Source organism: Equus asinus, chromosome 27, assembly GCF_041296235.1.
Source record: "Equus asinus isolate D_3611 breed Donkey chromosome 27, EquAss-T2T_v2, whole genome shotgun sequence".
NCBI classification, from domain to species: Eukaryota; Metazoa; Chordata; class Mammalia; order Perissodactyla; family Equidae; genus Equus; species Equus asinus.
This window is the reverse complement of record NC_091816.1, coordinates 12,546,106-12,573,575: the sequence shown is the minus strand read 5'-3', so window position 1 is coordinate 12,573,575 and position 27,470 is coordinate 12,546,106. Positions and strand designations below refer to the sequence as shown.

Here is a 27,470-nt window from a genome sequence, read left to right as displayed (position 1 = left end):
AGGCCAGCTCAATCCTCTCTTGTATTTAGCTATATCAAAATTCAGACTCCTTCTTGGTAAGAACAGAGTTCTCTTGAAAAAGACAACAGCAGACAGTAAAAATCCACGCTTAGATCTACTGGTACACAATTTACTACGGCTCGCTGGAATCACAGTATAATTTTTGCTTAAATTTATTGCTGCTCCCCAGGATCTCAATGAATCTTTGCTTAAAATGGCAAAATTTAGGTAAATTCAATTGGAGCTTTCAGAAAAAGAAAAATGCAATCTGGATGTTGCTTTCATTGTATCTACTCCCCTCTCATTTATATAAATTATGGATCAAAGTGAGTTTCTAATAATAAACTGAGTTCATAAGGTCTATGTTATACAATTTTAAGAGTGCATAAAAGCTCCCCAGGCATCACCATATTGACAAACAATGACAGCACTCCTGGCAGCATGTTTTGATAGTAGCGATATCATAAGAAGAATCTCCTCACCTGGAATCATTTTTCCCGTTTACTTTCTGAGGTCAAAGCAGAAATATAAAGCAAAGGAAACAAGGACAAGTTCCGTGGCCATTGCCATTGCTGAAGTGCCCTTGCCCAGTATCTCTGTTTTTAATAGAATAATTTAGAGTGTCCCAAAAGAGTACCTTCTTGATGAACATAATATTAACTAAGGTGGGAGAGTTGTTTGAATGTTAGGAGTGCTGTCATTTAATATTAATGTTTGAGCGTATTTTGTCTCTTCGATTCTTACTACAGGTTTGCTGCCATGATTTTAACAGTAGTTGTGTGTCAGTTAAGATACTCAGGGAAGATCTGCTTATTTCTTGCCTGTTTATCATCAGCGATAAAAAGGAATTGCCTACTGAAAACAGGGATGATCTCAAAACCGTTAGGCTGAGTGAGAGAAGCCAAATACAAAAAATATCTATTAATTTACAGGAAATTCCAGAATAGACAAACTAACCCATGGTGACAGAAATCAGATCAGTGATTGCTTTTGGAAGTCAGGATCGGGGGACGGGGTGGGTGTTGACTGGGAAGGGGTGCATGGCAACTTTCTGGGGTGAGAAAAATGTTCTATGTTTTGATATTCCTCAAAACTGACTGAATGGTATGTTAAGATCTGAACATTTCACTGTTTGTAAATTATACCCTAATACAAAATGTTAAAAAGCAGTACTACTAAACACAATATTCTTGTTGAAGCATCAGGAATTGGGTGGCATTTTTCTTTTTTTCATTTCAAAATTTTTCCTTTCACACAATTTTTCCCCTAGAGAGCAACATATCCCAGAATGGGATCCATGACTAATAAATACTCTAGAGATGACACGGATTTTATATCAGGGCACAGAACCAAAACAGGTTCTTCAGTACCGGAGAAAAAAGACAAACTCTTTTATGGACCATACTAAATGTATCAGCTCTAAGAAAGGGCATAAAATATCTTATGTTTAAAAAGTACTCTAGAACAGAAAAGATTTTCCAAGTCAGATTTATCATTGTGAAAATTCTAATCTATACAGGCATAAAAAAATCAATAAAAACTTGGCTAGAATGCTACTTAAAGGTGATTATGGCAGTACGGGCTTCACTCTTTTCTTGGTTCCCCAAGGATGAGTGAGTACTGGCAGAGCAGTAGTACTCCATTAGCATCTAAAGGAGACCGATGAACTTCAAACATTTGGGCAGGAAGAAAACAAGATTTTATCTTATGCTATTTGGTGCACAATCCAATGGATATATAGTATATCACATTTTAAAACCATTTTGAATGCTAGTGGTTGGGGCCTAATTTATAAATGATTACCTCACCACTTCAAATCTAAGGGGCCATGTGTTCATCAACTTGAAAGAGGTTACACTGAGTTAAAATATCCAGTGAATTCCCAATTTCCTAAGAAATAACCTCATTACTGACAACTCTAAAAATAAATAAGGGAAAAAATTCTCTGGGTTCTGAGAAGAAAAGAGTAATATCCTGAAGAGAATTTATCTATAAGCGATGCCAAGTATTACAGGCAGAATTAAAACTGTAATCAAAAGTAAGATAATTATTTCTTCAATTTATTTCTTTTTGTAATTCCAATTCAAACCCACCAAAGCTTTACGTTGTCTTAAATCCACAAGTCATACAAAGACATATAAAATATAATTTGTCAACTCATCTCTACCTGAGATTAGAGGGGAAAAAAAATGAAAAAAGTAAGCAATTTCTTTAGCACAATGCCTGGCCTATGGAAGGAACTCAACTATTTGTTGAATAAAAGAAAGAATGCTTTAGTTTCCCTCAGATAGCCACTTCTTATCTCATATAGCGGCTTCTTACTGCACATTAAAACTTCAGTATGATTGAAAAGGAAAACATAGGCACATACTTAATTAGTAAAAAGGAAAAAGCAATGTTCTGAAACACCTAAGACACATGTCATTATTGCTGCTATTGTTGACATAAAAATCACATAAATATAAATCAACACAACTGTAAAACAACACAATAAATTTATACAAGATAACCAAGATTTTTAACTAAAATTTTCCTTTTAAAAACTCAATTAATGACACTGAAGAACATTGCTTTTCTAGAGTGAATAATAAAAACTTACGTAATTAATAGAATGGATAGTTGTATAATCTTATGTAAACATATCTGAGATAGAGAGGGTTAAAGATTCATAAGTACAAAATAAAAACAGAATATCACGTGCTAGAAGAGGAAAAAATATAGTTCAAGATGACAGGAGATGAGGAAAAGCTCAGTATCAAGAGGACCGGCTATAGGAGCCTCTTTATGATAGTAACTGAGCCCTAAATTATTATGATTCCTTTACTATCCGGAAACCAAGGGTTAAAGGGCGTATCAACTATCAAAGAGCTATTTTTTTCAGAGTCAAAGTGACCTACAGACATAATCTGTAATAATGTTTTCAACTTTAAAATAAGCATGTGAGAAAACTCTTCTAGCTGAAAGAAGAAAACAAATATTCTGAATAAAGCCCACATACTATCTCTCACTGATTTGGAAGCAAAGTAACAGAAAAGGAGACAGTGGGAAGCGGAGGGACCACTTAATAAGGTCTAGTTTAAGTTCTGAAATGACTAGTTAAATGGTTTTGAAGAAGTCACATGACAATCTTAATATTTTTCCTATATGTTATAAAATGTTACTTTACCCCAAAGACTCCTTCAGGCCAAAAAACCCAAAGCTGATGGTAGATTTAGACAAGAAAATGCTAGGGTGTCAAGTCCCTTTGGATACTTACGCCAACACTAGGAAACAGATGAATGTAATCCTTTTGGTAGTGGGGCAACTGGTCCCCAAATCATGCAAATGGTCTAACGATCATCCATCTCTTTGAAAAAGGAGACAAAGCAGTTCCGATTTCCTCCAGCAACAGAAATACGCTTTGCTATTTCCCAGTCTGTGGACAGTTTATTCATTTTCTTAATGGTGTCTTTTGATGAGTGGAAAATTTCAATTTTGACGAAGTCTAAGTTATAATTTTTTTCTTTTATGAAAGTTAGTGCTTTTTGTTTCCTGTCCAAGAAATTTCTGCCTGCACAGTTGTTTGCTTTTGTATTTGACTGAAAACAGCTTCAAGAGATTTTAACTAGCCCAACTCCCTTGCCTCTGCTATACCTGACAGTTCCTGTGGTACAAGGAGGCTCCCTTCCAATTTTGCATAATTTTGTTACACTTTACGGGGAACAACGGATTGGGAAGAATTAGTAATCTTAGGAATATTTATTAAATGCTTATTATGTGACAGAAACTGTGCTAACAGCTTCATGTACCCTAAGACATTTAATTTTACGAAAATTATGGTTGACCACAGGTTCTGTGAGGGCAAGGAACCCTATCTGTTTTGTTACTGATCCACCCCCTGGACCTACATGACTGCCCAGCACATAGTGAGTCATTACTAAGTACAAATTGAATGTTGATTGAACAAATTCTCACAATAACTCTATAAAGTTATATAATTTGCCCAAAATTACACAATAAGTGACAGAATTTGGACTTAACCCAGGACTGGCTGACACCAAAGTCTGTGCTCTTTACTATTCTGTACTAAGGCCACTGAGACTGCCTGATAACTCTGGGGGGGACCCAGCACCTAAAAATACAGCTGAAATTATTGCTATTGCTTAAGGGGGTGGAGGAAATGGATTAAAATTATTGTTTTATTCCTCTCATAGCAAAACATAGGAACTTCTAATTAAGCTCCTTCTTGATAATCCTAGGCATATTGATTTTTTTCTTAAAGATTTTATTTTTCACTTTTCCTTCTCTCCAAAGCTCCCCCAGTACATAATTGTATATTTTAGTTGTGGGTCCTTCCAATTGTGGCATGTGGGACGCCGCCTCAGCGTGGCTTGATGAGTGGTGCTAGGTCTGCTGTGCCCAGGATCCAAACTGGCGAAATCCTGAACCATGGAAGCGGACCACGCGAAGTTAACCACTTGGCCACAGGGCGGTCCCTGATCTTTTTTTAATTTATAACTACGTGATAATTTGTGCAGATTGAGCCAATATGAAACTTTTATGGCCATAGAAATCTAGAGACAGAAAAATTCAATCTGCATGTAAGAATCTGGAATTTAGCCTGCTAATTCCTCAGTGATGCTACAAAACTGTGGTTAACTGGGAATGCCAGGAGCAGTCATTTATTTAATGGAATTTCCTAGTCAACCACAGAGCTTTAACCACAATGCTTTTCATCCTATTGAAACCGAATCCTATTGAATATCGAATAAATACAATATACTGAGCATGATTAAAGTTTGCACGTGAATGAGAATACTTCGATGCTCTAGAATCTTCACTGTTAACTACAATCATTGTGCAATGATGTAAATGAAGAAGATGTGGGTTCTTGAGTTAATTTGATAAAAACTCAGAACATCCCTTTCAAACAAGTTTTTGAGAAAGCGTGCTTCCAACTTATTATGTGGTCATTTATCTCTTCTTCATAAGGATGTAGAAAAAAATTCTCTAGTTGATTTTTAATTATTAACTGAACTTACTGTGAAAATGAGGTAGTTTTATCTCCTAAATTCTCTAAATAGCATTTTTGGAAGGCTACACTGCAATGCAGGTGCCATGAAAAGATTTGTGTCGATAGGACTGGAAGGGATCTATATTCTGGCCATTAGGATCAAGTTCTGGAAGGTTCCCTAAGGTGGGAAGCTCAGGCAGTAAGACAAGAATAGAGAGGGTCAAAGACTCAATAACTAGAGGCAAAGAGGCTGAATGTAGGCAAGCGGTTTGTGTATACTGAGCACCAATAAAATGACTTGATATGCCTTCTGCCAGGGCCAAAACTGATAGCAGATTGAGGGCAGAATTAATTGAGCCTAAAGATGTGACAAAAATAGGAAACTATCTAGAATGCATTTCAAAAAGTGATTTAAATTAGCTATAAAAACCTGTTTAATTTTACAAAATTTTGATTTCAAGTTTACCGTTTAAAATTTCTATGGTTACTATGAAAGCCTCAGTGAGCACTGGGCTCCTTATAAACCTTGGTATTCTATTAGATCACTAAGTGAGCTACAGCAAATCACTTATCCTGCTGGGCCTATTTTCTTCACTGTTAAGTGAGGTTAGTGATTTGAACTAATGTAAGTCAGTATTTTCATCAGGATGAGATGAGATATAGCATGTGAAAGAACTTTGAAAAATACGTCAAATTATATGTAAATTATTATAATTTAGAATTCCATATTCTTTTTATATTTAATTTAATTAGAAAATATTTCAGAATTAGTGGCCAGTTATGGAAAAACTTTCAGGACAAATGAATCTTTTGTACCACTAACTAATTGAATTTACCCATTAATGGCTCCTCATTGCAATGCATCTACAGTGAAAATTATTACAACTTCTGACTTACAGACACAGTCACAGCAGAATCAGGCTTATTCCATTTGGCTAAGACATATGTGAGACAGTCATAGTTGAGAACATGGATGGATTTTTGTAAATACAGACTTGTGGAGAGAAAAGGAGTTTGTGAAGATGTACACGTAATGAGAGAAATAAAATTCAGGTGAGGATGAATACAAAAGCTGAGGGCAGGGAGGGCAAATATATGATACGAATGTCACGACTCCTTGCCTTCCCCATCCTCTCCCCATCTCAATCCCCCAGGCACACACAGAAATCACAGCAGTCTTTTCTGATGAGCCTGCGTGGGGCTTCACAGTCATCTCCAACCTAGAGCTCAGGAAGTCATTACCAATTGAATACAGTAGGCACATGAGATGAAACAGAATTATTATTTTCATCCTAGAACATCAAAAGAGATTTGGAATGGGGAAGACGGAATTATTATTTAAAATAGTATCGCTGTAGTTCTCTAAATTTACACCAATGAAATGTATTTTGAGCACTACAACAGAATGTAGATAATCATATTTAAAGGAAAAATTGTTAAAGGGAAAATAACATACGGCATTTTATGATAGATAGCTTCAAATACACTTCTCATATATAACCAGCGCACTGCCTGGCACATGGCAAATAATCAGATGAATATCTACTGAATGAAAAAATGACAGTTTGATCAGGCTCCAAAACCTGCTTTGAATTAAATAACTTTGAAGATGGCACACAAAGTTAATGGCAGAGGAATATTTTTCTTTTGTAAATTGATGCACCTCTAGTCCCTAGTGTAGGGCCTGGCACACAGCAAGCCACTCAACATCCACTGAGTGAACAGAACAGGATCATTTATCTATTAAGCAAGGGAAAGAATATTTCTGAAGTAAAATTTAGGATGTGCAGGAAACAAAAGATCCCATATTCTACCACACCTTAATTTGTGAGTCAGTCTTTGAAATAAAATGACATAGTATTTCTTATCAGGTTTTTAAATTATCACTTTCATTCCCACTTGTCGCCATTTTGATTTGTCTGTTAAGTACTTCGATCCTGAGGCAAAAAGATTTCTAAGGCAAAACAGGAACAGAAACAGTGATGATTAAGTGAAGAGAGATGATTTAAGTAATCAGCATAGTGTTAGCGTGGAGGGGACTAGAAAAGAGGGAGAAACCGTCTCTGGTTCTAAACTTAAATTCAAGTTAAGGAGATAGGGTTTTTACACAGGAAACTAAGTTTTAAGTTTTCAACATATTTAATCAAGTTTTAGGCTGTGTCTAAAAAAAAATCTTTTGGAAGTGGAAGAACTGCCTATTTAAAGCTTTTGGTGTACAGGGCCAGAAGATATATATACATATTATCTATATTCTCTCTATATATTACCTCTCTATATTATATATTATATATATATATAAATCAAGTGGCAGGGTAAAAAAGAGGACTGGGCACATTAGACAGAGAAACAGCACACTGAAAAACTTTACTAAAGCAACCATAACTAAATATGAAGGATGTCAAGAAGGAAAGGATGGTCAATAAACGTCAGATAAAACAAAGAGGATCCGTAGAAAAATGAGAGAAGGCTACACAAGGAAGTTGAAAGTAACTTTAAGAGAAGTTTCATGGACTCCGGGGATGTAGAAATTAAAAGGTTCTTGGGGACCATCCACAATTGACGGATAATCAAGATGGGGCCTACAGAGGGTAGATGACTTGCCCCAGACTCGGGTACAAGGCACAGAGCCAGGGCTTCTCAGGGATAACACAGCACCCTTGCCTCTGTACCACACTGCTGCACACCAGGAGGGCAAAGGTGAGACCTTAGGAGTCTTTAAATTCCATGAGTGCTGTAAATCATCGTCCAAATAATACACAACCAAATTTTTTTGGCACAAAAAATTTTGTTTTGTATTGTATTGTACAATTTTATTGTAGCACAAATATAGTGAGTAATTTGGCATTCACATTCATTTTATAGTTATCTTGTAACAAAATTACTACAACTTGTCACTTAGAATTGAATCAATTAAAAATCTACTTTCAGAGTCAAGTTGTGTTTACCTAAGATTAATTCAGTTTTTCCACATGAAATATAAAAAATCGCCATCAAATAAAAAATAGATTTTACATAATATGTCTCAAGTCAGATGCAGACCACCTTAAGGTACTTCTGGAATCCCACCTTGGTATGTCATTAAATATAATATTTGGGTCTTTTCAAAAAAATGAGTCAAACAATAAATGGTGATTAACAAACCAAATTGCACATAGTTACCTAATGACCCAAAGGATCCCTTAAATAGGAGTACAGTTTAGTAACGCTTGAAGTATAAAGCACGCTAGCTTTAGTTATTACAAATCAAACAGGCATCCTTTATTCTAAGTAAATGTAATATTATACTTGATAAAGTAGGTAAATAATTCTCAGAAAAAGGCTCAGAACTTGGTGAATTTTCAGGCTGAAGTTTACCATATTAGATAAAGATTCCTACTGGCAAAATACTAGTGCCTGGCTTATGTTAGAGACTATAAACAGGGAAGCAGTTAAGTTCTAGGTTGCTGGCAGTGTGTGTGCTGAGGTTTGCACGGAGCTAAATGAATTTCTGTGATTTAGGGGTGATAATGGTGAGAAACGAAGAAAGATCTTAAATAGTGACAGGAGCACTGTAAAGAAAAAAAGGTAATTGTTCAGTATGTTACTGAACCAGACGCTCCACAACTTTCACTAAGTCTTTTCAACTCAAAAAAATTTTCCCCCTACTGAAAAAGCATTTCTAACTTTACTATGGAAATGAAAGGAATAATGAGATTCAATTTTAAAGAATTTTCTTTGAAGTAAATATTATCGATATGTTGCAGAAGATCATTAAAGAAAAATCTAGGTGCTACAAAAATTATGGATTTAAAATTCTAAATTAATTGCTTTGTCTGAAAAATTCATAAGACTACATTGATATTATGAATTGTTGAATTCATAAAATGAAGAAAGATTCAGTTATCATTATCCAAGAATCATGATCAACCAGTTTTTGTGTTAGTTCCAAGATAATTTAGGCCAAGAAAAGGTAGATTTTTTTTTCCTATGTCAAAATCATGAGCATAATATTCATAGCATTTCCAGTTATTTAGATAGACACTGCTTGCCGGGTTTCAAATTTCACTGACTTCTTGAAAAAATTTTAATAACAGAGAAAGAGAATTTTTTTTTTGGTGAGCAAGATTGGCCCTAAACTAACATCTGTTGCCAATCTTCCTCTTTTTGCTTGAGGAATATTGTCGCTGAGCTAACATCTGTGCCAATCTTCCTCTATTTTGTATGTGGGACACTGCCACAGCATGGCCTGATGAGCTGTGTGTAGGTCCATGCTCGGGATCTGAACCCACAAACCCTGGTTTGCTAGAGCAGACCGTGCAAACTTCACCACCATGCCACTGGGCTGGCCCCAAGAGAAATTCTTTGAAGAAAAACTTCTGAAAAATAAGAGCTTTAAGAGTGTTTCTTAGGTTGAAGTTTTTCTTACTGCCAATGATTTTGAAAGTAACATTTGAAACACTCAATTTACAGAAAATGCACTTTTATTTATGCCTATTTCCTCCCAAATTACGTTTCTAATAAAGCTGCTTAAAGGTAAACAGTTTCATATTGTACTAAGCAAAATTACGAAATTATTTAGTGAACATTAACACTGTCAAATTCCAGAAAAACTTCCAATCTATTATGTAAGAAATGAGAAAACAATCCTAGAATATCCATAGGAAAAATCTACAGAAATTCCAGGATTGAAGCCTAATTGCCCTGGTAACTCTAACCTTAAACCTTCAACAAAGAAACAAACAAATAAGTACAAATATCCCTTTGGAGTCCCCATGAGACCTAGAGTCGTCTTTCCCCGTAAATCAGTACAAAGCTTCCAGGATATAACCTCCTTAATTTGCAGTCACCCAAAGAGTATAAGGATCTCTCAATATAAGCACAATTGCTTTATAATGGTAAATCTTTTTACATGTGAGAATTATAATAATACAGGATATAAGGACCATACTTGGACAGTTAAGTGGCAATAACTATACACCCATTCTTGATGGGAGAAGAGTTAAGGAAATATGTTGCTTCTTTAAAAAAAGGTTGAGAAGAAAGTAGAATGGTGGTTGTCAGGGGAGGGGGAATTGTTTAATGGGCATAGAGTTTCAGTTTTGTAAGATGAAAAGATCTGGAGATTGGTTGTACAACAAGGTGAATATACTTAACATTAATGAACTATATACTTAGAAATGGTTAAGATGGTAAATTTTATGTCATGTGCTTTTCTTACCACAATTTAAAAATATCTGGACAAGACCAGGAGAGTGAGATATTCAGATTGACTAAGGATATTTTTTTCTACTTCTAATACATTATAGATTTATATCCAAAAAAAAAAATATTGAGAAAAGTCATTTGAGACTTAGAGGGTCAACTTGTCAGAAGACTTGACTCAGGCTGGAAAGACTCAGAAAATGTTCTGGTTGTGAAATCTTTGGAGTATGCAACCAGTGGTTAAATGTTAAGTAGCTTGAATTTGAGCTTTGGAGGCAGGGGAGAAACTAGCATTCCTAGTGATCATTGCCCACAAAGCTAGTCAATATGACAGTACAAAATCTTACAGTAAACACTTGGATTTATGTATTTAGCCTCTCTGTGTTTAAAGTGAGGCCTAGATATTACTTAACAGCATAACCAACAAATCATTATCTATGGTGTTATCCATACACCACGGTGTTATGGCTGACGGTATTAAAACCTAAACAATTCCAACTGGAAATATATGGAAGAAAGGATGCAAGTCTAAGTCCATGACAAAGAATGGCCTCCAGACCACTTGTATCAGAAAAAGCAAGGCAAAAATGCCAATTTCTGAACCTCACCCTGGACCAACCAAATCAGACTCTCTGGGGATGGGGACCTGAACTTACATTTTTAATATTCTATGTACACTAATGTTTGAGAAAGACTGGACTAAATTTTAAAGGGAGAAACTGCTGTCATTTCAATGGAGGTTAGAACTCATTAAAGACAAATAAACAGTTTAATGCCTAAGGGTATTCTTGATGACATCATCACGGCCATGATTCTTTGAGTTCCTCAAAGGCATACCGGAGATTGGATTAAAACAATCTCTTTGAAGTATTAGAAGAAATACATTCCTGGGTGAGTCAAATGGTAGTTTGTGCTGCAAGAGCCAGCTGTCTGGCTAAGCTTAAAATTTCTAGAACTACAATGAGAACATTTGTTGCTCTCAAGCAGGAATGACAAAGAGAAAATATTTGGCATGAATGCTGTTCTTCTCCTTCCCTCTAGATGCAGATTTCAAGTTCTCAACATAGCACTTTAGGGCAGCCAATCAATTGTAGTAACAAACAAGAAGAAGCCAATTTGTCATTACTTCTCCAGGGCATGGAAGTGGGAGTGGGAAAGATTGGGTTCTCTTTAAAATTTTACACACACACACACACGTGTAATATTCGTGCACAGTAAAATTTACTTGGCTAAATATTTAGAAATTGTAACACAGATATAGTATATAGACTTTGGTGTAATACATTTCAACTTACTCAGATTTCTCTCTACAAGGTATTATTATGTGTCCACTGAAATTTGGAAATGTTACAGTATCTCGAGAAAGTACAGATGACTGGAAGAAGTGACAAGAAAACGTGGACCATGCAAGTCAGAACTGAGTTTCATACTAGATCCCTGAATTTAGATATTATTGCCACAGCTACCCTTTTCCCCTTTACAAAGCCTTGAAACTCATCAGGAGAGAATCTCAAATATTACTTGCAGCAATAACCAACTTACTTGGAAACCTGTTCTCCAAAATAGAAAATTTAAGATGAAATTAGCAAACTACATTGTTTCTTTTCATCTTAAGTTAAATTAGTAGTGCAAGAAAAAATGGAGAATGAAAACATTTATTTTATTGCTTCAACCTTTAAATAGAATTTAATCTGGATTTTTATAAAGAAAAGCTTTATTTGATAATATCCAATAATCTAGTCTTCCTATTTTCTGTATTATCACTTATGTCTTTCCAAATAAACCTGTAGCAGGTATTTTTGAAAGAGCAATATAAGTACTGAATTTATTCCTTCATATAATTGTTTCTGAAAAAAATGATTAAACGTGAAAATTTTCTTATGAACATTATAAAAGCTTGATAATTTTGCAGGGCAAATTTCATAAAACCTATCTTAACTAATTCATTTAATTAGTAAAGCTCATGAAAATTTGAAAACTCTGTCTTATGTTGTTTAGCAATAACAACGGGTGGGAGGAAATAAGTTTTTTCTTAATATATTTTTAGAATAATACTAGAAAAATTTAAATCACACTTCTTTATCCAATCTGGTAAATTAACAGAAGACCTGAATACAATAAGTTCCAAGTACTATTCCCAAGAAATTCTGACTCTCAGAGTCGAAAAGAAGCTGCATGGCAACAACCGTCCAGCTTTTTTTCAGATTTATTACTTCCCTTTATGCATCCTACATTAAGTGCACGTCTAGTCTCTGTCCTAAATAATTCCACTAACAGGGAGGTAACCCTACTTCTTCAAGTTTGCCCTCATGTTGAGCCGAAATCTCCCATAAATCTCCTATAAATCTCTATTCTGCCTGAAGCCTGCTCAGATTATAATTCTAAAATTTAATATTTTTAAATCTAGAATTTAAATTGTAGCTATAATACAAACAGGATAGAGAATTTTAACAAAAGTTACACTGCCTTGTAACGATCCTTTTCATTTGGTAACTCTTTCTGTTATGTCGGCAGTTAATCTTTTTCACAATTAGGAATTCATTCATTGTTTTGGAGCACTAATCTTTGAAGGGGTAGTGGTTGGAAAGAGAAATTAATGAAGTTGCAGAACTGCCAAATGTCTATCTATTAATTTATTTAGTACTTCTGACAGGATCTGATCCACTAGAATGACAGTTACTAAGAGGTTATGTATAGTTATAGATTATATCAATTACATAGATTTGTATATAATATATGGTTTTATTAATTTTGATCAACACATTAATTATAGACTGTCCACAGGATGGCAAACATAATATAAATTATTTTTAAATATGTAAGTACGTTTTTCAAATAACATGCTCATTTAGTGTCCAGGTGAAGTATGTCTAAATTTAAATCAATGCGTCCAACTGTTAATTTGAAAAAAGTACCATAAATACACACAGTATATATATAGTTTCTCTATCCTACACATGTAGATAGGACACAAGAAGATGGTAAAATATTATATGCTTTTAACAGAAATTAGTATATTTCTTACCACTTACATATCTTAAGAGATAATCAGCATTTTAAGCTTTAGCCTTTATTTTCTATTTACTTAGCCTATTTTAGTAATTATGAACCATTTGAGTTATATGACATATGTCACAAAATGAAAATGAAGAGACTAAACTAGTTGTAAGGTCCCTTCAATCTTAATGTTTAACATTCAGTAAAACTTGTATTAATAAATCTTTAGTACAGAAATTGTTCACTTTCCTTTACTAAGATTTATACACCAGAGTTATTTAATACATTAAAATTATGCTTCAGTCTCTGTAAATTTGGAAGCTAAGCTTTCATATAAGGATTCATAACTGTTAATTCCTATCAGCATTATCTCAAGATAGCTGTTAAAAAATCAGAGGGAACCAAGAAAAGTTATTAAATATAATGAAAATAAAAAGGGAAGAGAAAAATTTTCACCTAAACTCTAGTCAATTTATAAAAAATGTTGCTTGTTTTAAGATTTGTCAACTTCTCAAGGCAGAATGAGCAGCACTGAGTACTCTTTCTACCAAGATGCTACAGCTGTTTTGACCAAGTTTCTCCTTTATTATCTTTTATAGCTAAGGTACAATCACATCAACCTGGGCAGCGGTTCTTAAACTGTGGTCCCCAGATGGGCAGCATTGGCTCACCTGGCAATGTGTCTGAAACACACAGTTTTGGTCCTCTCCTTCCCCACTCCCCCAGACCTATGTAACAGAAACTCTGGAGGTAGGGGCCAGCAATCTGTGGTTTAACAAACCCTCTAGGTGATTCTTAATTATACTAAAGTTTGAAAACCACTGGCCTAGAGCAATGCAGAAAAATGTGTATGCATCTGTAAATAGAGCATTCATCTCAGTTTATCCTGCCGGATTTAAGGAAAAAAGAGGAAACTTGGTAATTAAATAGGAAAATAAATAAAATGAATGTAGAAAGTGTGAGATGGCGGAAGAAGTTGCAAAAAACAATAGAACTCTCCCTAATATTGATAAGACTTATTTCCAAACCAATTTAACATAATCAGTTGATTTCGGTTCATGAAAATGAAATGGTAGACTCACAGTGAATAGTATTTTGTCTCCTCTCTACCCTTAAGGGTAGAATTGGGATGATCCATCTATATCCTAATCATCTGATCCCTTTTAAAAATTGACAATTGTTTGAAATAGATGGTTCGGATTAAAGGTTCAATCTGTAAACTATATTAAAGATCAAATAAATTGTATTTGTTAGCACCATACTTCAACCAATCAGATGAACCCTCAAATAAGCCAGTGTCTCTTGGCGGCACCAGCCCAATATATAGGGAATAGTTTTGGATAAGATAATTCCCAGTAATCTGAGGCAGATTTACAGTGGTGGTTGAGGGTAGATTGTGCTTTATTCGTCTGGGGGTTAAATTTCACAGTTAAGTCTTAAAGGCAGTCAGGCCTAAGAGAATGAGCACAATCTTTGGCTTGGTGTCAATTTAGGTTCAAATATATTAGTTCTGAAATACTGAACAAGTTTCTGAATCTCTGGAAAATTATATTAAGATGGGGATGATAAAAGTGTTGTTTATGAGGATTGGAAATAATAGATATAAGGGGCCCAGCAATGCCAAGTATGTGGTAGGCATTCAATAAGTAATAGGTATTAGTAATAATGAATCTTGACTGATTCTTCCTTTTGTTACCACCTTTTCTTTAAAAATGGTCATGGTGCAATTTTTTTCTAGAGGCTAAATTCATTTCTGAAATTACCTGTCAATCACGCTAGACAAAACATTTTCTGAAGATCCACTGTGTACTGAAAAGTCGGAGTAACTGACCTCTCAGTCCCTATCATCCCGAGTGAACCGTTTTCTCTTCATCCTAAACTGCTATACAGGAATACATAGGAGAGAAGCTGAGCGAAGTAGTCGTTCTTCTTTCTTAGAGTCTATAGATCTATTTATAGGGCAATTTCTAAATTTGCAAAGTGCAGCTTCAGTTTTCTTTGTATTGTATTCCAACTGTCATTTGAGCAAATAAACAGGATGTAATGGGGCCACGGCGGTAGTGGGAGAAATTCGTATTCTTACCCATTTCCAAAAGAGTATAGTGTATGGGAGGGAAGAAGGGAAGAAAAGAAGGTTATGAGTGATGGAATTTTAGAATTCTATTTTTACACCTGATTATACTAGGGTTTACCCTTTTTGGAGAATTTACTAAATAGCAATTGATAAAATTCCATAACAAACTCAACTGAACCTTCGAAATATTTTGTCCTATTGAAATGCTAGACTGACAATCATTGGTATAAACCACATCGTTACTCTGAAGAACCTAGAAATAATATACAGCAGTTTCTGAAGTACATTAGCAAAGGACAAGGAATGTTTTGTATCTAGGTCTTGTATACATCCTTATCCTTATTCCTAAATCATTATCTTATGGTTCTGTTGTTTTATTTGCTGGGTAGTTTTGGCACTTAGGTGTGTTCTTTTGGTAAAGTTGCTTGGAATGTTTGAAATAGAAAGCTAAGAAAAACGTCTACAGAATGGTAAGGGCAAAGGACTGCCAGACTAAACCATTCTCTCATATCCCACTTAGATTTCAAACAACAGCGAAGCAGCAGCAATCACAAACCTGAAACGTATCTACTAGTTTGACGAGAGGGAGAAGAGAGAAAAAAATTGCTACAATAGCCAGTTCGCTCTCTAGAATTTGTTGAGAGGAGACCAACCAGATTGCTATTGTGAACTACCGCCAGGCTAAAGATTGTTTTATTACATTGAATGTTTCTGCGATGGAATTTTACGTGCACAGATATTTTTGAAACCAACAAAATACACATGTGTATATGCACTTCAAAATACACTTTGTTTACTGTTAAATACTGTCTTTGATAAACAAAAAAGACAGGCCTAGGGAGAAAGGTGCCACTCTTTCTTAATCCTCTCTATTGACAGTGGTGGTGGCACTGCATACTGGAGGAGTGGGGTACCCAAATAAATGCCTCTAAGACAAAAAATTTTGTGTCCTGCTTCTCTTCCCCTCCGATCATCAACCTCTGCGGTTTCTCAAGGCTAAAAACAAACAAACAAACAAACTCATTATGATGTTTTACCTTTGCACACCCTAGTAGTTACAGGTCCTCTAAAGCAGAACAACATGATTCACAGTTCAGTGTCCTTCCTGATTTTGTTTGTTAGACATCATTACTTGTAACAGGAAGTTCAATAGGACCAAGGAAATAGGGGTCAAAGGCAGTACTTGATTCTCAGGAACCACTGCAATGAGAATTGCAGTGTATTATTTATCAATGCAATTTATGGTTATTTAAGGAACAACGACATTTCAGCAAGTGATGTGAATTTTTCAAATTCTTTTGTCATGTGGAATATAAGAAATGATTACAGAAGTTGTAGAGACAAGTGATGCTTCCAAGAATGAGACCTCATATAAGATAATAAAAATATTTCTTTTAAAAAAATTAAAGCATAGGATAGTTACGTAGTTAGTATCTAACAATTTGGTCTTAAAAAGCACTAGGAAGAAAGTTTTATTTTGTGTGGCTAGACAGATACATACGTGTTATAAAACTGTATGTTCTTTTGGGGAACATCACAGGTTGCTGCACTGTAATAGTTTTTAATCTAAAGAGAGACTCTCTTACTCACACTCTCCAATTCTGGTATTCTCCATCTATCTTTTCTTTCACACTCTATTGATACAGAATCTCAAAAGTTTAGAGTAGGAGGGAACCTTCGTTTCTAGCACAATCTTGTTCATTTTTCATATAAGGAAGCCATCCAACAGAAGTTAAATGATTTGCTCAGGGTCAGGCCACACATACTGGCAGAATTAGGTCTTACTGTTCTTTCTCAATGCTCTTTTAAAGGCTAAATAGAGATTTAGTTTTGAGAATGACTTCTTTCTTTCATTTCTGGTAGACTGATTTCTTTTTGTTACAGGCAAGCAAAATAATAAGCCACTACTTTTCTCTTCTCTCTTTCTTCTTTTATATCTGCTACCTCTAGGCAACAACCTCATCGAATCCACAACAAATACTAAATAAAATCCTGAAAATGAGTATTATCGTACAGAGCCATTTTTTCCTAAGAAAAATACAACACTAAATATTTCTGAATATAGGACTCTCAGATAAAACAAATTCTGACTTAATCAGCTCAAATAAAATAATCAGACTTAGACCACTATTTTGATAAAGACAAAACCAACAAAAGCATATTTTTCCCCAATCTTGCACTTTGGGCAACTCTAACTTTTAAATACTATGAACACTTATCTTAGGGATTACTTTTCCTTTTCTTTACCCCTATTATTTCCCGGAACAATGAAAACTTTGAATAGAGTAACACTTCAGAAACCAAATATAAGAAAAATGAGAGGACAGACAACAACCATTCAATCTTAAAAATATGTCAACAACATTAAAGAAGAGACTGTATATTCCATTTAAACGAGTATTTTCTTCATATTCACATCACAAACTAACTTCACCGCAGCAGCACTAATTCATTATGAGTAACTTTATTTACTGCTAGAAGCCGCTGGCCTCAATAAGAATAAGTGATTTCTCACAAGAGATTAGAAAGAAGCTGAAGTTTGGAAAACACAATTTACCAGAAAGCACCACCATGGGAACTTCCCTGATTGAGGATGGGAAATTATTAATATTTTTTGAGCCTAAATTTAGGCAAAACTCATTCCTGAAGGTGAATTTACCTTTCTTTTGACCCTCTTCTTTAAATAAGGAACAATACATATAGACCATTTTAAGAGTAAACAAGTAAATACCAGATTCTTACCAATGTTACAGATTCTGCAAAGAATGAGTTACTTATCATAAAAATAAAATAAGCAGACTCTTTTATGCTTTAAAAATATATGTTTAAAACAATCCCGTCTTTTAACAATACCCCTCTCAAATTTTCCAAACAGAAAATCATGTTGCCAGTCATGGAGATATTACTCTAAAGATTAAATCAATGCTTTAATTTTTTAAAACTTTTAACATTTTCATAAAATCTACAGATACCAACCCATTAAAAAATTCTACGTCAACTCATATATTCTTTAAGATATTCCTAATAGTATTGGATATCTACTCTGATAGGTACCTTCAGGGTTCAAGTCTGGGACCTTTACTATTTCAGATAATTTTTTCTTGGTGGTCATTAGAACTAAGTAACCTGAAGTACAACCTTGATGTGAATGAAAAGAGAATTATGATTTTTTTTCTTTGGGTGATGGTGGGGTTTGGGGAACTATTAAAGCAGCTTTCCCTACATTTTTAGGAATAATAATTATGCTAACTTCCTTTTTAAACAATTATATCTACTGTTTCATATTCTTCCAGCAGATAGTGGAGATGGTTTAGTTGCACTTGGAACCTCATAGCCCCAAAGTTTTTACTCTCTCCCCAAATCAGCAGGGTACCCCTCTGGTCCCAAGGACATCTGACAGACTCTGGGTCCTTCAATGCGGAATCAATGCTCTAAACTCTCAGGACTAGTGTTACCCCTTTGTCTAGTCTTGGATTTGATTAAGTTGCTAAATGAATTATTCATTAATAACCTTACACCTTTTCATCATAAAGATAAATGCTCCTGTTAATAAGTCAAAAGATCTCAACAGACTCATAACATAACCTTTCACTATAGTTCTAGTTCTCATTTGCTCTTACAATGAAAAGGTCTTTGGATAAAAATAAGATAATAACAGAATTAGTAAAAATTGACTGAAAGTGATAACTTGTTAAAGATTTTAAAATTTGGGTGTTTTTCATTAGAGAACACGCTTAATCTAAAATAACACTTGGTTAAACAGTTTAATATCCTGGCAGTCCCGAACTGTATTACTTCAGGAAAAAGACCAACACTTTTTTGGGGAAAGGAGGGGGGGAGATAGGAAGACAAGGTGGTTAGAGATAGGGAAGGGAAACTGAATATTTATAATTTTAAAATTAATATATACATATATTTGCATTTTAAATAAATACCGATGGGATTCATTAAAATTTTCCTTGAGGTTCCCTTGGTGTGATAATATAAATTAAATGATGTCTTAATTAGATCAAGTGTGGTATCTAGGTAAAAGGGAAAAAATTCACTTAAAATGATAGATCTAAAATTGATACTACTAGGTACAGTATAATGTATATATGTTTTCATCTGTATGTTTAAAAAGAATATATGTATACACACATACGCTTGTATATGCAGAGTAACTCTAGGAGGATAAAGAAGAAACTAGTAACATTGGTTGCTACTTTTCACTGTCTACCCATCTGTAGCATTTAAATTATATACTATATGTATGTTTTCCTTATTCAAAAATATTGATTAAAAACCCACTACTAAAATAAATTTAATTTTAAAAATTAAGTCAAATTAAGAAAAAGACTAAATTTTTTACATTATACAAGAAAATATACTAACACATAGATTGTTTTTCTAAGCTCCACCTACACAAATTTCGGTATATTTACTTTATGACAGAGTAACTCGGATCCAAACACTCAATTTTCATATGACATTAAACTGGGAAAAACAAATTTTCCCTGTACTTCATTGCTACAGCTTTGTGGATTATAGATTGTCACAACAGCATGCTAACATCCTTTTTCTCTTCCTCTGATGGGCAAGTCATTAGCCACCATCTCTCTATGAAGTTCAAGAAATCTTTAGGAAACTTCAGAAAGATTTTATGAATCCTATTTGGCAGTGATAAACATTACACCTGTATTATTCTATTGGCATAGAATCAATTTTAACTTCTCTTTGTAGTCTACTTGAGATTTTATCCTGCCAAAGACGTTCGGTGTTTTGATAAAGACAGACTTCAAACTATGTTGTGACTAAAGCTAAGCCCTCACATAAAGCTTGGAACAGGATTTTATAAGTAGTTTCAATGAAAGACATTTGGAAATAAGCAGGAAAAAAAGTCACACTTATGAAAAAATTATTTTCAGAACACCACTTAAAAATTCAAATTAAGTCCTAGTCACTTAAATATTAAAATAACCATAAAATAAAATCTAAAGGAATGATAGTACATACATCAGCTTTCGATGTAGCTGCTTACTAAAAATGAGTGTCTGAGGGTGTATTCCAATTTCATCCTCTTCAAATTGTACAGCTCAGATAAATGTTTATTTTACTGAAAATATTTGCAAAATTACAATATAAATACATGATTATATTAAGATGACTATATATAATGTATTCTTATCCAGAGTTATAAAATGAATGCAATAAATATAGCATACTCTTGATGAATCGTCAGTACACAGTGTTTCTTAGTAAAGTACATACAACCTATTATTAAGCAACAATTATCTAGTTTTCAAATGTACATCTTAGGAAGTCTTTAGGATGGAAGGATACACTAAATCCCCCAATACCCTTTTTTGGTTGGTGAAAGTGAGCTCTTTTGCAAATTTTGAAATAATATATTTATTTTAGCAATTGTTCTTAGCCTCTTTGCATTTTCTTAATTTGAAACTTTCTTTCTTTAGTCTGTGTATTTTCTTAATGACGCCGTATCAGCCAACCACACTTTTAATTCTAATACAGTATCATGTACTGTCTTTTCATTAGTCAGTTAAACATACAGCAACAATGAAACAGAATCATTAAAAAAAATCTGTTGTCTGCACAAATTCCCAAAATTAACTTTCAGGGTATTATGGGGAGTCTCAACTAGATATAGTCTCAACTGTAATACTAATCTGGGCTAGAAACAGTTTTTTATTGATTCTAGTCCTTAAGAATACAAATATGAGTTCTACTTTAAAATTCTTTGTTAAATGTATTGGGATTTCTTTCAAAAGCATCTTCTACCCTTCTCCATTACACTGATTGAATGGGAACTTGTTACTACAGCAGTTTCAACACAAACATATGCATGCAAGAGATCACCCTACAGATTCTAACTACATAGTTATTGAAACACATCCCACCTGTCAAGTGGCATAAATGTACATTTTCTATATACAAAAGGTAAAGTGCATTATTAAATTAGTGAACTGACAGATTGTCTGCCTGGACCATATAGCTTTCAAATAGACAAATGTGAAATTCTCCCATTAGAACCAATTATTTCAAGAGGTTCCAACTAGCTTTTCCACCCTGTCATTTATTTTTTGGCCATGCTCTTTAGTGCAAATAAGCTTGTGTTTGACTCAAGTTTAAGGGACATGGCAGTTTGGGGCTTTAACAAGGAAAATTATAAAATGTGGCAGAACTTTAATACTTTTATAATACATTGCATCTTTTGCATATAAGCAACAGATCAGTGCTGCTTTCAATTGCTAGGAGCACACTGCCAACTATTATGAGGAACCCGTTTCCAAATTTCATACTATTAGCTTATATTATTACAGTTTTGAGTCTGTACCACATTATGCTTGGATTATTATGTGCAAACATCATCAGTGTTTTAGAATTATACAGTGAACTAGTAATTTTGGTTACTAACTTTAATGCTCATTTTTGACTTCTAACGTAGTTGCCTTAAGAGTTTAATGTCTTCAAGGCAGGGATTCTATTATTTTGTAGAATACCATGTATATTGCAGCTCCATTTATGTTACATATGACAACAAATAAAACGTATATTGCACAGATAAGAATAGTAGCTTATTTTATAAGATACATGGCAATACATGTCCTAATACCAGAGTTTTGAACTGGATCTTATTTGATTATGGCTAATGAATGATTGCCAATTTTAAGTATAAAAAATCATAGCATCATTTCATTTTTCAATGAATACATTAACTATAAAAAAATGAAACAAGAGGAGTGGCAGAAGGCTTAATGAGTCTAAATTATATTCAGTTTCCAGTATATATGCATCTATCCAATCTGTAGCTTTGAGATGATAAAAACTTTGAAGTATACATACAACGTAGAAAATCTGGCTGCTTAACTAATTCTTTACTTAAATAATTAATGTCAAATTAAACTAATAATATTTATATACAATGAATTAAAGATATTTAAGTCTGACATAGTATTGTGTGTGTATGCATATATATACACACACGCACTTATGTATATATATATAGACACATACTCAAATCTTATCAGACTAAAGAAAAAAATCATTTAGACTTAACGGATATAAATATTTTAGAAAGGAAGGTTATAAGAGAGAGTATACAGTCACAGCAATAGTGATAGGAACACTCAAATACTGGAATATTCACAGCTCCAGTTTGCCCAAATCTGACAGGTTGATTATTATTAATAGGCACTATGATGGGCAGCAGTAACAATCAGTAGTACAGTAATTCAAGTGCACATCACTCCTTCATAGACCAAAAACTACGTTTTGTCAACCCTACGATAGTTATTTTACAGTTAGGACTGTTTAAAGATCCTTGCCACTTTTAGAGTCTCAACACCCACCATGTGCTATTAACTCTGGTACTAACATGATTTTCTAACCTTCACTGGTTCCAGATGGTCCATAATTATAATGAACTAATGAGATTCCTTCGTATTACTTGAGAAAACGTGAAATACAATCTTCAAACCAATACCAGCATATATGTCCGGATTACTGATGGCTTGTTTTTAAGTAACAAACCAGTGAAATTAACTTTCTTACTTCGTATCATCAAGTTTTCTTAGTGACCTTCCTTAAATGTCTTTGGGGACAAACCTCTGGAGGAAAAAACTTGTTAAAATAATTTTGAATTACTTATAGCCTACAAAAGAAGAGCTACATTCTGATCTCAATCCATGCAGCCAGCTCTCATCAATGAGAGCTATATTTGGGGGTTGAAATCAGAGTCTGGCTCTTAAACACGATTTATGGACTTACTGTGTAGGAGGTGAATAAAGCCACGATAAAAGACAATAATTTCATTCATAAAAGAACGCAGCTCAACAGATAAAATTTCAGTCAGTTAACACAGGGTGGGTTGGTACACAGATACACTATATCCACTGGTTTAAAAAATTGCTTAAGTGTTGAAAAATTGCACTTCCTGAAAAGTAATTTTTAATACAGGTAAATGGGTGAGTCTTGTGTAAAGTAAACCTTTTTAAGTATCATAAAGAGCACCTTGGAAAATGCCTGAATTTTCCTTTCAAATATGTTTATAACCAATCTTCAAATAATATTTTTCCCAGGCTGAAAATTTATAATTCTAAATGCTTTTTAGAAAAAGTTGGGTTTTTTTTTTCTGGAATTAAAACACCTGGAAAAGCCAGGTTTATACTGGAAGTGTTGACATGGTTTTAAGGGTAGCAATTGCAAAAGTGCTACTAAAATATATTATTACAGATGTATTTTTATATCAGTTAACTGGTGCACCAACCCCTCTGAAATAGTGTTAAAGAAGAAGCATAAAATATAACACCTTGAGTCCATGATATATTTTGGGAAAAAACTTCTCACAACCTTCAAATTAGCATGAAAAGCTAAAACACCAAGATTTCCATAGCAAAGCCATAGGATGAAGCTTCCCACTCAACAGCGACATAAAAGTAATTCTTGAAACTTTAAAAAGTCAATATGAGTAGATGGTACAATAAGCAGAGGTGAAGATGGGATTGTAACTAGCTTAGAATAACCAATTAAAACTCTCCCATGGCTTTGATATGGCAACTATAAACTGCAGGGTTACCACAAAATTTGAAATGATAGAATACTACAGTAACTCTAAGATTGGATTCTTTAACGGTACTGTTTAATAATTAGTCATCCAATGGACAACATATTTCTACTTGTACGTTTATAAATATATATATTAATACTGTACTTGAGGTCAATTTCTGTTTCTGTGGTAACTTTCCTATGAATTAGCTTGGCAGCTTTTAATGAAGTAGGGATGGAATACTTTTTGGGGGAATTTGTTAAATAGAAATTCACACTTCCATATTAAGTATATGTATCTTTTTTTCAGGATTATGTCATAGTGCAAGGTAAATCTTAGTTATGGTACTTAGAAGGTCAGAATGTCACATTTTGTGCTGATTTGAATACTTCAATAGTCTGGAGCAGTTGAAGCAGCTAAACTACTTAGCTCTGGGAAGGCTGGAATTCCCATAAGAATTATAGTGTTCTATGTATAACATAACATGAGAATCAGACTCCTTGAAGTATAAACTACTAGAGGTATTACTAATAACAAAGGGCCAAAAAAGAGGAAAAACTTCTTCAAGTGATTATGGATCAGTACTTTTAGCCAATTTATGATTTTAAATTTTGCCTGATGGAGTTCAATTTCACTCTAGTCGAGGCATTCTTGTTCTTCACCACTGGCCCTTCTGCCATCCATTCTCTTTTCTTTATGGCTGTTGCAAATTTTCCTCATCTCTTCTTCATACTTGATAAAATTCTCCCCAAACCTTGTCCAAGCTTTGAATGGAACAGTAATAGTATTACGGTAAGGTGGCCTCACCTCACTTACCTTCAGGAAAATTCCATATTTATTAGAGCCCACATCAAAGTAGAACCTTTTATTGTCCACTCTGAAAGAAGTCCCCTCGGGGAGTTCCAGTTGGTCATCGTCTCCACCTCTTCGTTCTTCCATCTCCCCTTCACCATAGTCTTCAATCAGCTGAACCAAGGCATCACGAAACTCAATCATTCCCTGCGCTGGGAGGACAATAGTCTGTTCTTGGCCCAAACTGTGGCCAAAATAACCTATCATGCCAGTCCCCCGCATCATGGTTTGTCTAATCCTTAGGAAACGACCCCGCTGATTTTCTTTGAGGTCTAGATAATACTTCCTATTGTCCCTCTCTATGTAGTCTGTTTTGAGGACACTGTGAGGGTGCTCTTCGGACCCCACGGACACGGGTGGGGAAGGTGCCGAGTGCTTCTGTCTCCTCCTGGAGCCTGGCTCCTTCCCGTGGCCATGCTCCGGCCGGTGGCCTTTCAGGCCCAGGTGGGCGTAGTGCTCGATGAAGTCCCCTAGACAGTCCTTCAGCTCCGCTGCCACAGACAGGGAGAGGGTCAGTTTACTCTTTCTGATATTGTCCTGCCGGCCTCTCCCTATCCAGACTTCGGCTATCTTTAGGAACCGGCCCCGGGAGCTTTGCTTCACGTCTAGGTAAAACCTCTTTTTCTGGATGTCCACTCGTTTGGAGGCCAGCTCCTGGATTTCGGCTGCGCCCCCAGCCTGATTAGGGGTGGCCGAAGCCGCGTAGTGGGGGTAGTGGGAGTGCTGGGCCTGGGGATAGAGTCTACTCTTGCTTAGGCCAGAGCCCCCTACATTCTTGCCGCCGCGGCCACGGCCACCGCCGCCGCCTCCCCTTCGCCTGGCTCTTTCCATCTTCAGCTGCAAGTGACAAACAGACACACGGGGTGGGGTGGGGGAGGGGTGTTGAGAATAATCGCAGACGCCCCTCGGCCTGCGCTGCCCCCGCCTCCGCCCGGGACCCCCACACCGGGCCGCGCTCGCACGGTGCCGGCAGCCGCAGCGCTCGGCTCCCGCTTCTGCCGGACGGGCGGCAGCGGCGGGCGGCGTCTCCCGACTCTGCACCGCGCACACAGCATCCCTCCGCCGCCCCGGCCTCCCGCTCCCGCTCGCCGCCGGCCGGCCGCCTCGGGCTCGGCAGCCCCGGGGTCCCCAGCCAGCAGACACTCACATCAGCGCTGCCATCACCGCCGCCGCCGATGCCCTTCACGACCGCCGCCGCCGCCAGCTCTCGGCCCCTCTGCTGCAGCCGCCGCAGCCGCCGCCCCCTGCCTGCTCCCCCGCCGCCGCCGCTCGCACCGCCCCCCGCCGGAGCAGCCGGGCAGGGGCATCGCCTGCGGCGCCCACCGCCGCCGCCCCTCCTGCGGCCGCTGCGGGGGCCGCCGCCTCTCTTCGGGCACCGGCCCGACACCCGCCGGGGAGGGGAGGGGGGAAGACCGGGCGGGTGGCGGCGGGGGGCGGGCAGTGGACCCCGCCTCCTCCAGCACAGCCTGCTGAAGGGAAGAGGGAATCTCGCGCTCTCCCTTGGGGCGCGCCCTGACCGAAGCCCAGCGAGTGGGGATGCAGCGCGAGTGCGAGGTGACTGGACAGGTGTGAAGAGGGGAATGAGGACCGGGGTGGCAAGAGTGTTGTGACTTCTCCAGGTTCCGCTGGGATGTAGGACTCAGGCTGCCCACCGTCACCCGCATAGAGACTACACTTCCCAGAGTGCTCAGCGGCAGCGAGAGTCCCTGCGCATGCGCACCGCGTAGCCAGGCGGTGGAAAGGCTGCAGCGCCGTGCACCGCGAACAGACGAAGGGGGCGGGGCGGGGCGGGGCGGGGCGGGGCGGGGCGGAGCGGACTTGGAGGGAGGAGTGGGGAAGGTCGGACTCCCAGGACCCAGGCGTACTATGTGCGCCGTGACGCTCGGGCGTGCACTCTGCGGCGCGGGAATAAAGTCTGTTGGATTGGTGTTTAGCCTGGATGCCTGGGTTCCGGGTCCTGCTGCCGTGGGGCTCCACGAGTCATCCAGCTGAAGAAGACCCGTAGAACTGGCTCTTTTCAGGTAATGTGACCTCCCCGCTCCGGCATCCGCCAGCTCCAGACCCTGGGGTATCATTCTAGCCTTCTGCTCCCCGGGAGGTGCTCAGTCTCTTGCAGCAGGCCTCTGGGCTGTGTGTAGGAGATTCCTTAGAAGCGGCATCCTCCTTCCCCTTTCCACCTCCCGGAAGAAGGACCCCCGACCGCCGCAGGCCTTCTCAGAGCTTCGTCAGTCAAAAAGTATGCTTCCCCGCCCCTTCCGCCCCCAGCTTGTGTGACTGGTTGCCTATCGTGTACCCTTAGGATTCTATCCTTCGGATGTGGCCTATCCTGCTGCAGAAATTGAGGCACACTGTATTTACACAACGAGGTCGAATTGTGTGTAATTTAGCAAATTATGTTGGATTTCTTCTTTTTGGTGAGGAAGATTGGCTCTGAGCTAACATCTGTTGCCAATCTTATTCTTTTTTTCTTTTTCCTTTCTCCCCAAAGCCCCAGCGCATAGAGTTGTATATTCTAGTTGTAAATTCTTCTAGTTCCTCTGTGTTGGATGCCGCCACAGCATGGCTTGATGAGCGGTGTGCAGGTCCCAGCCCAAGGGGAACCCCAGGCCACCCAAGTGGAGCATAGAACTTAACCGCTAGCCACTGGGTGGCCCCTACCAATTTAACCATTTTTAAGTGTACAATTAAGTGACATTAATTACACTCACTATGTAACACAACTATCACCACTGTTTCTTAAACTTTTTTGTCATCCCAAACAAACTGTAATTGGTCAATTAAGAAATAACTCCCCATTGTCCCCTCTGGCCAGCCCCTGGTCACCTCTA

The 27,470-nt window shown here is 36.8% G+C and overlaps 2 protein-coding genes across 12 annotated transcripts in view; one reads left to right on the top strand and one right to left on the bottom strand.

The window, feature by feature from the left end:
• PURG (purine rich element binding protein G) overlaps nt 1–26,023 on the bottom strand; it is a 35,519-nt gene extending 9,496 nt beyond the window's left edge. Inside the window, exons 1-2 of one of the 2 annotated variants that reach the window (XM_044760582.2) lie at nt 25,790–25,922; nt 24,607–25,479 (exon numbers count right to left, since the gene is read on the bottom strand). In XM_044760582.2, the coding sequence (XP_044616517.1) occupies nt 24,607–25,473 (867 nt within the window). In that variant the 5' untranslated portion in view covers nt 25,474–25,479; nt 25,790–25,922. Of the gene's footprint in view, nt 1–23,376; nt 25,480–25,789 lie in introns of those variants that run through there. The other variant, XM_044760581.2, reaches the window with a different exon arrangement.
• Nucleotides 26,024–26,436: 413 nt separating this feature from the next.
• The window catches only part of WRN (WRN RecQ like helicase), a 123,751-nt gene continuing 122,717 nt past the window's right edge, over nt 26,437–27,470 (top strand). For 9 of the 10 annotated variants that reach the window (XR_006520832.2, XR_006520834.2, XM_070499637.1 and 6 more), the window contains exon 1: nt 26,437–26,663. The gene's annotated coding sequence lies outside the window, so the exon portion shown is untranslated. The remainder of the gene's footprint in view (nt 26,664–27,470) is intronic. The other variant, XM_070499631.1, reaches the window with a different exon arrangement.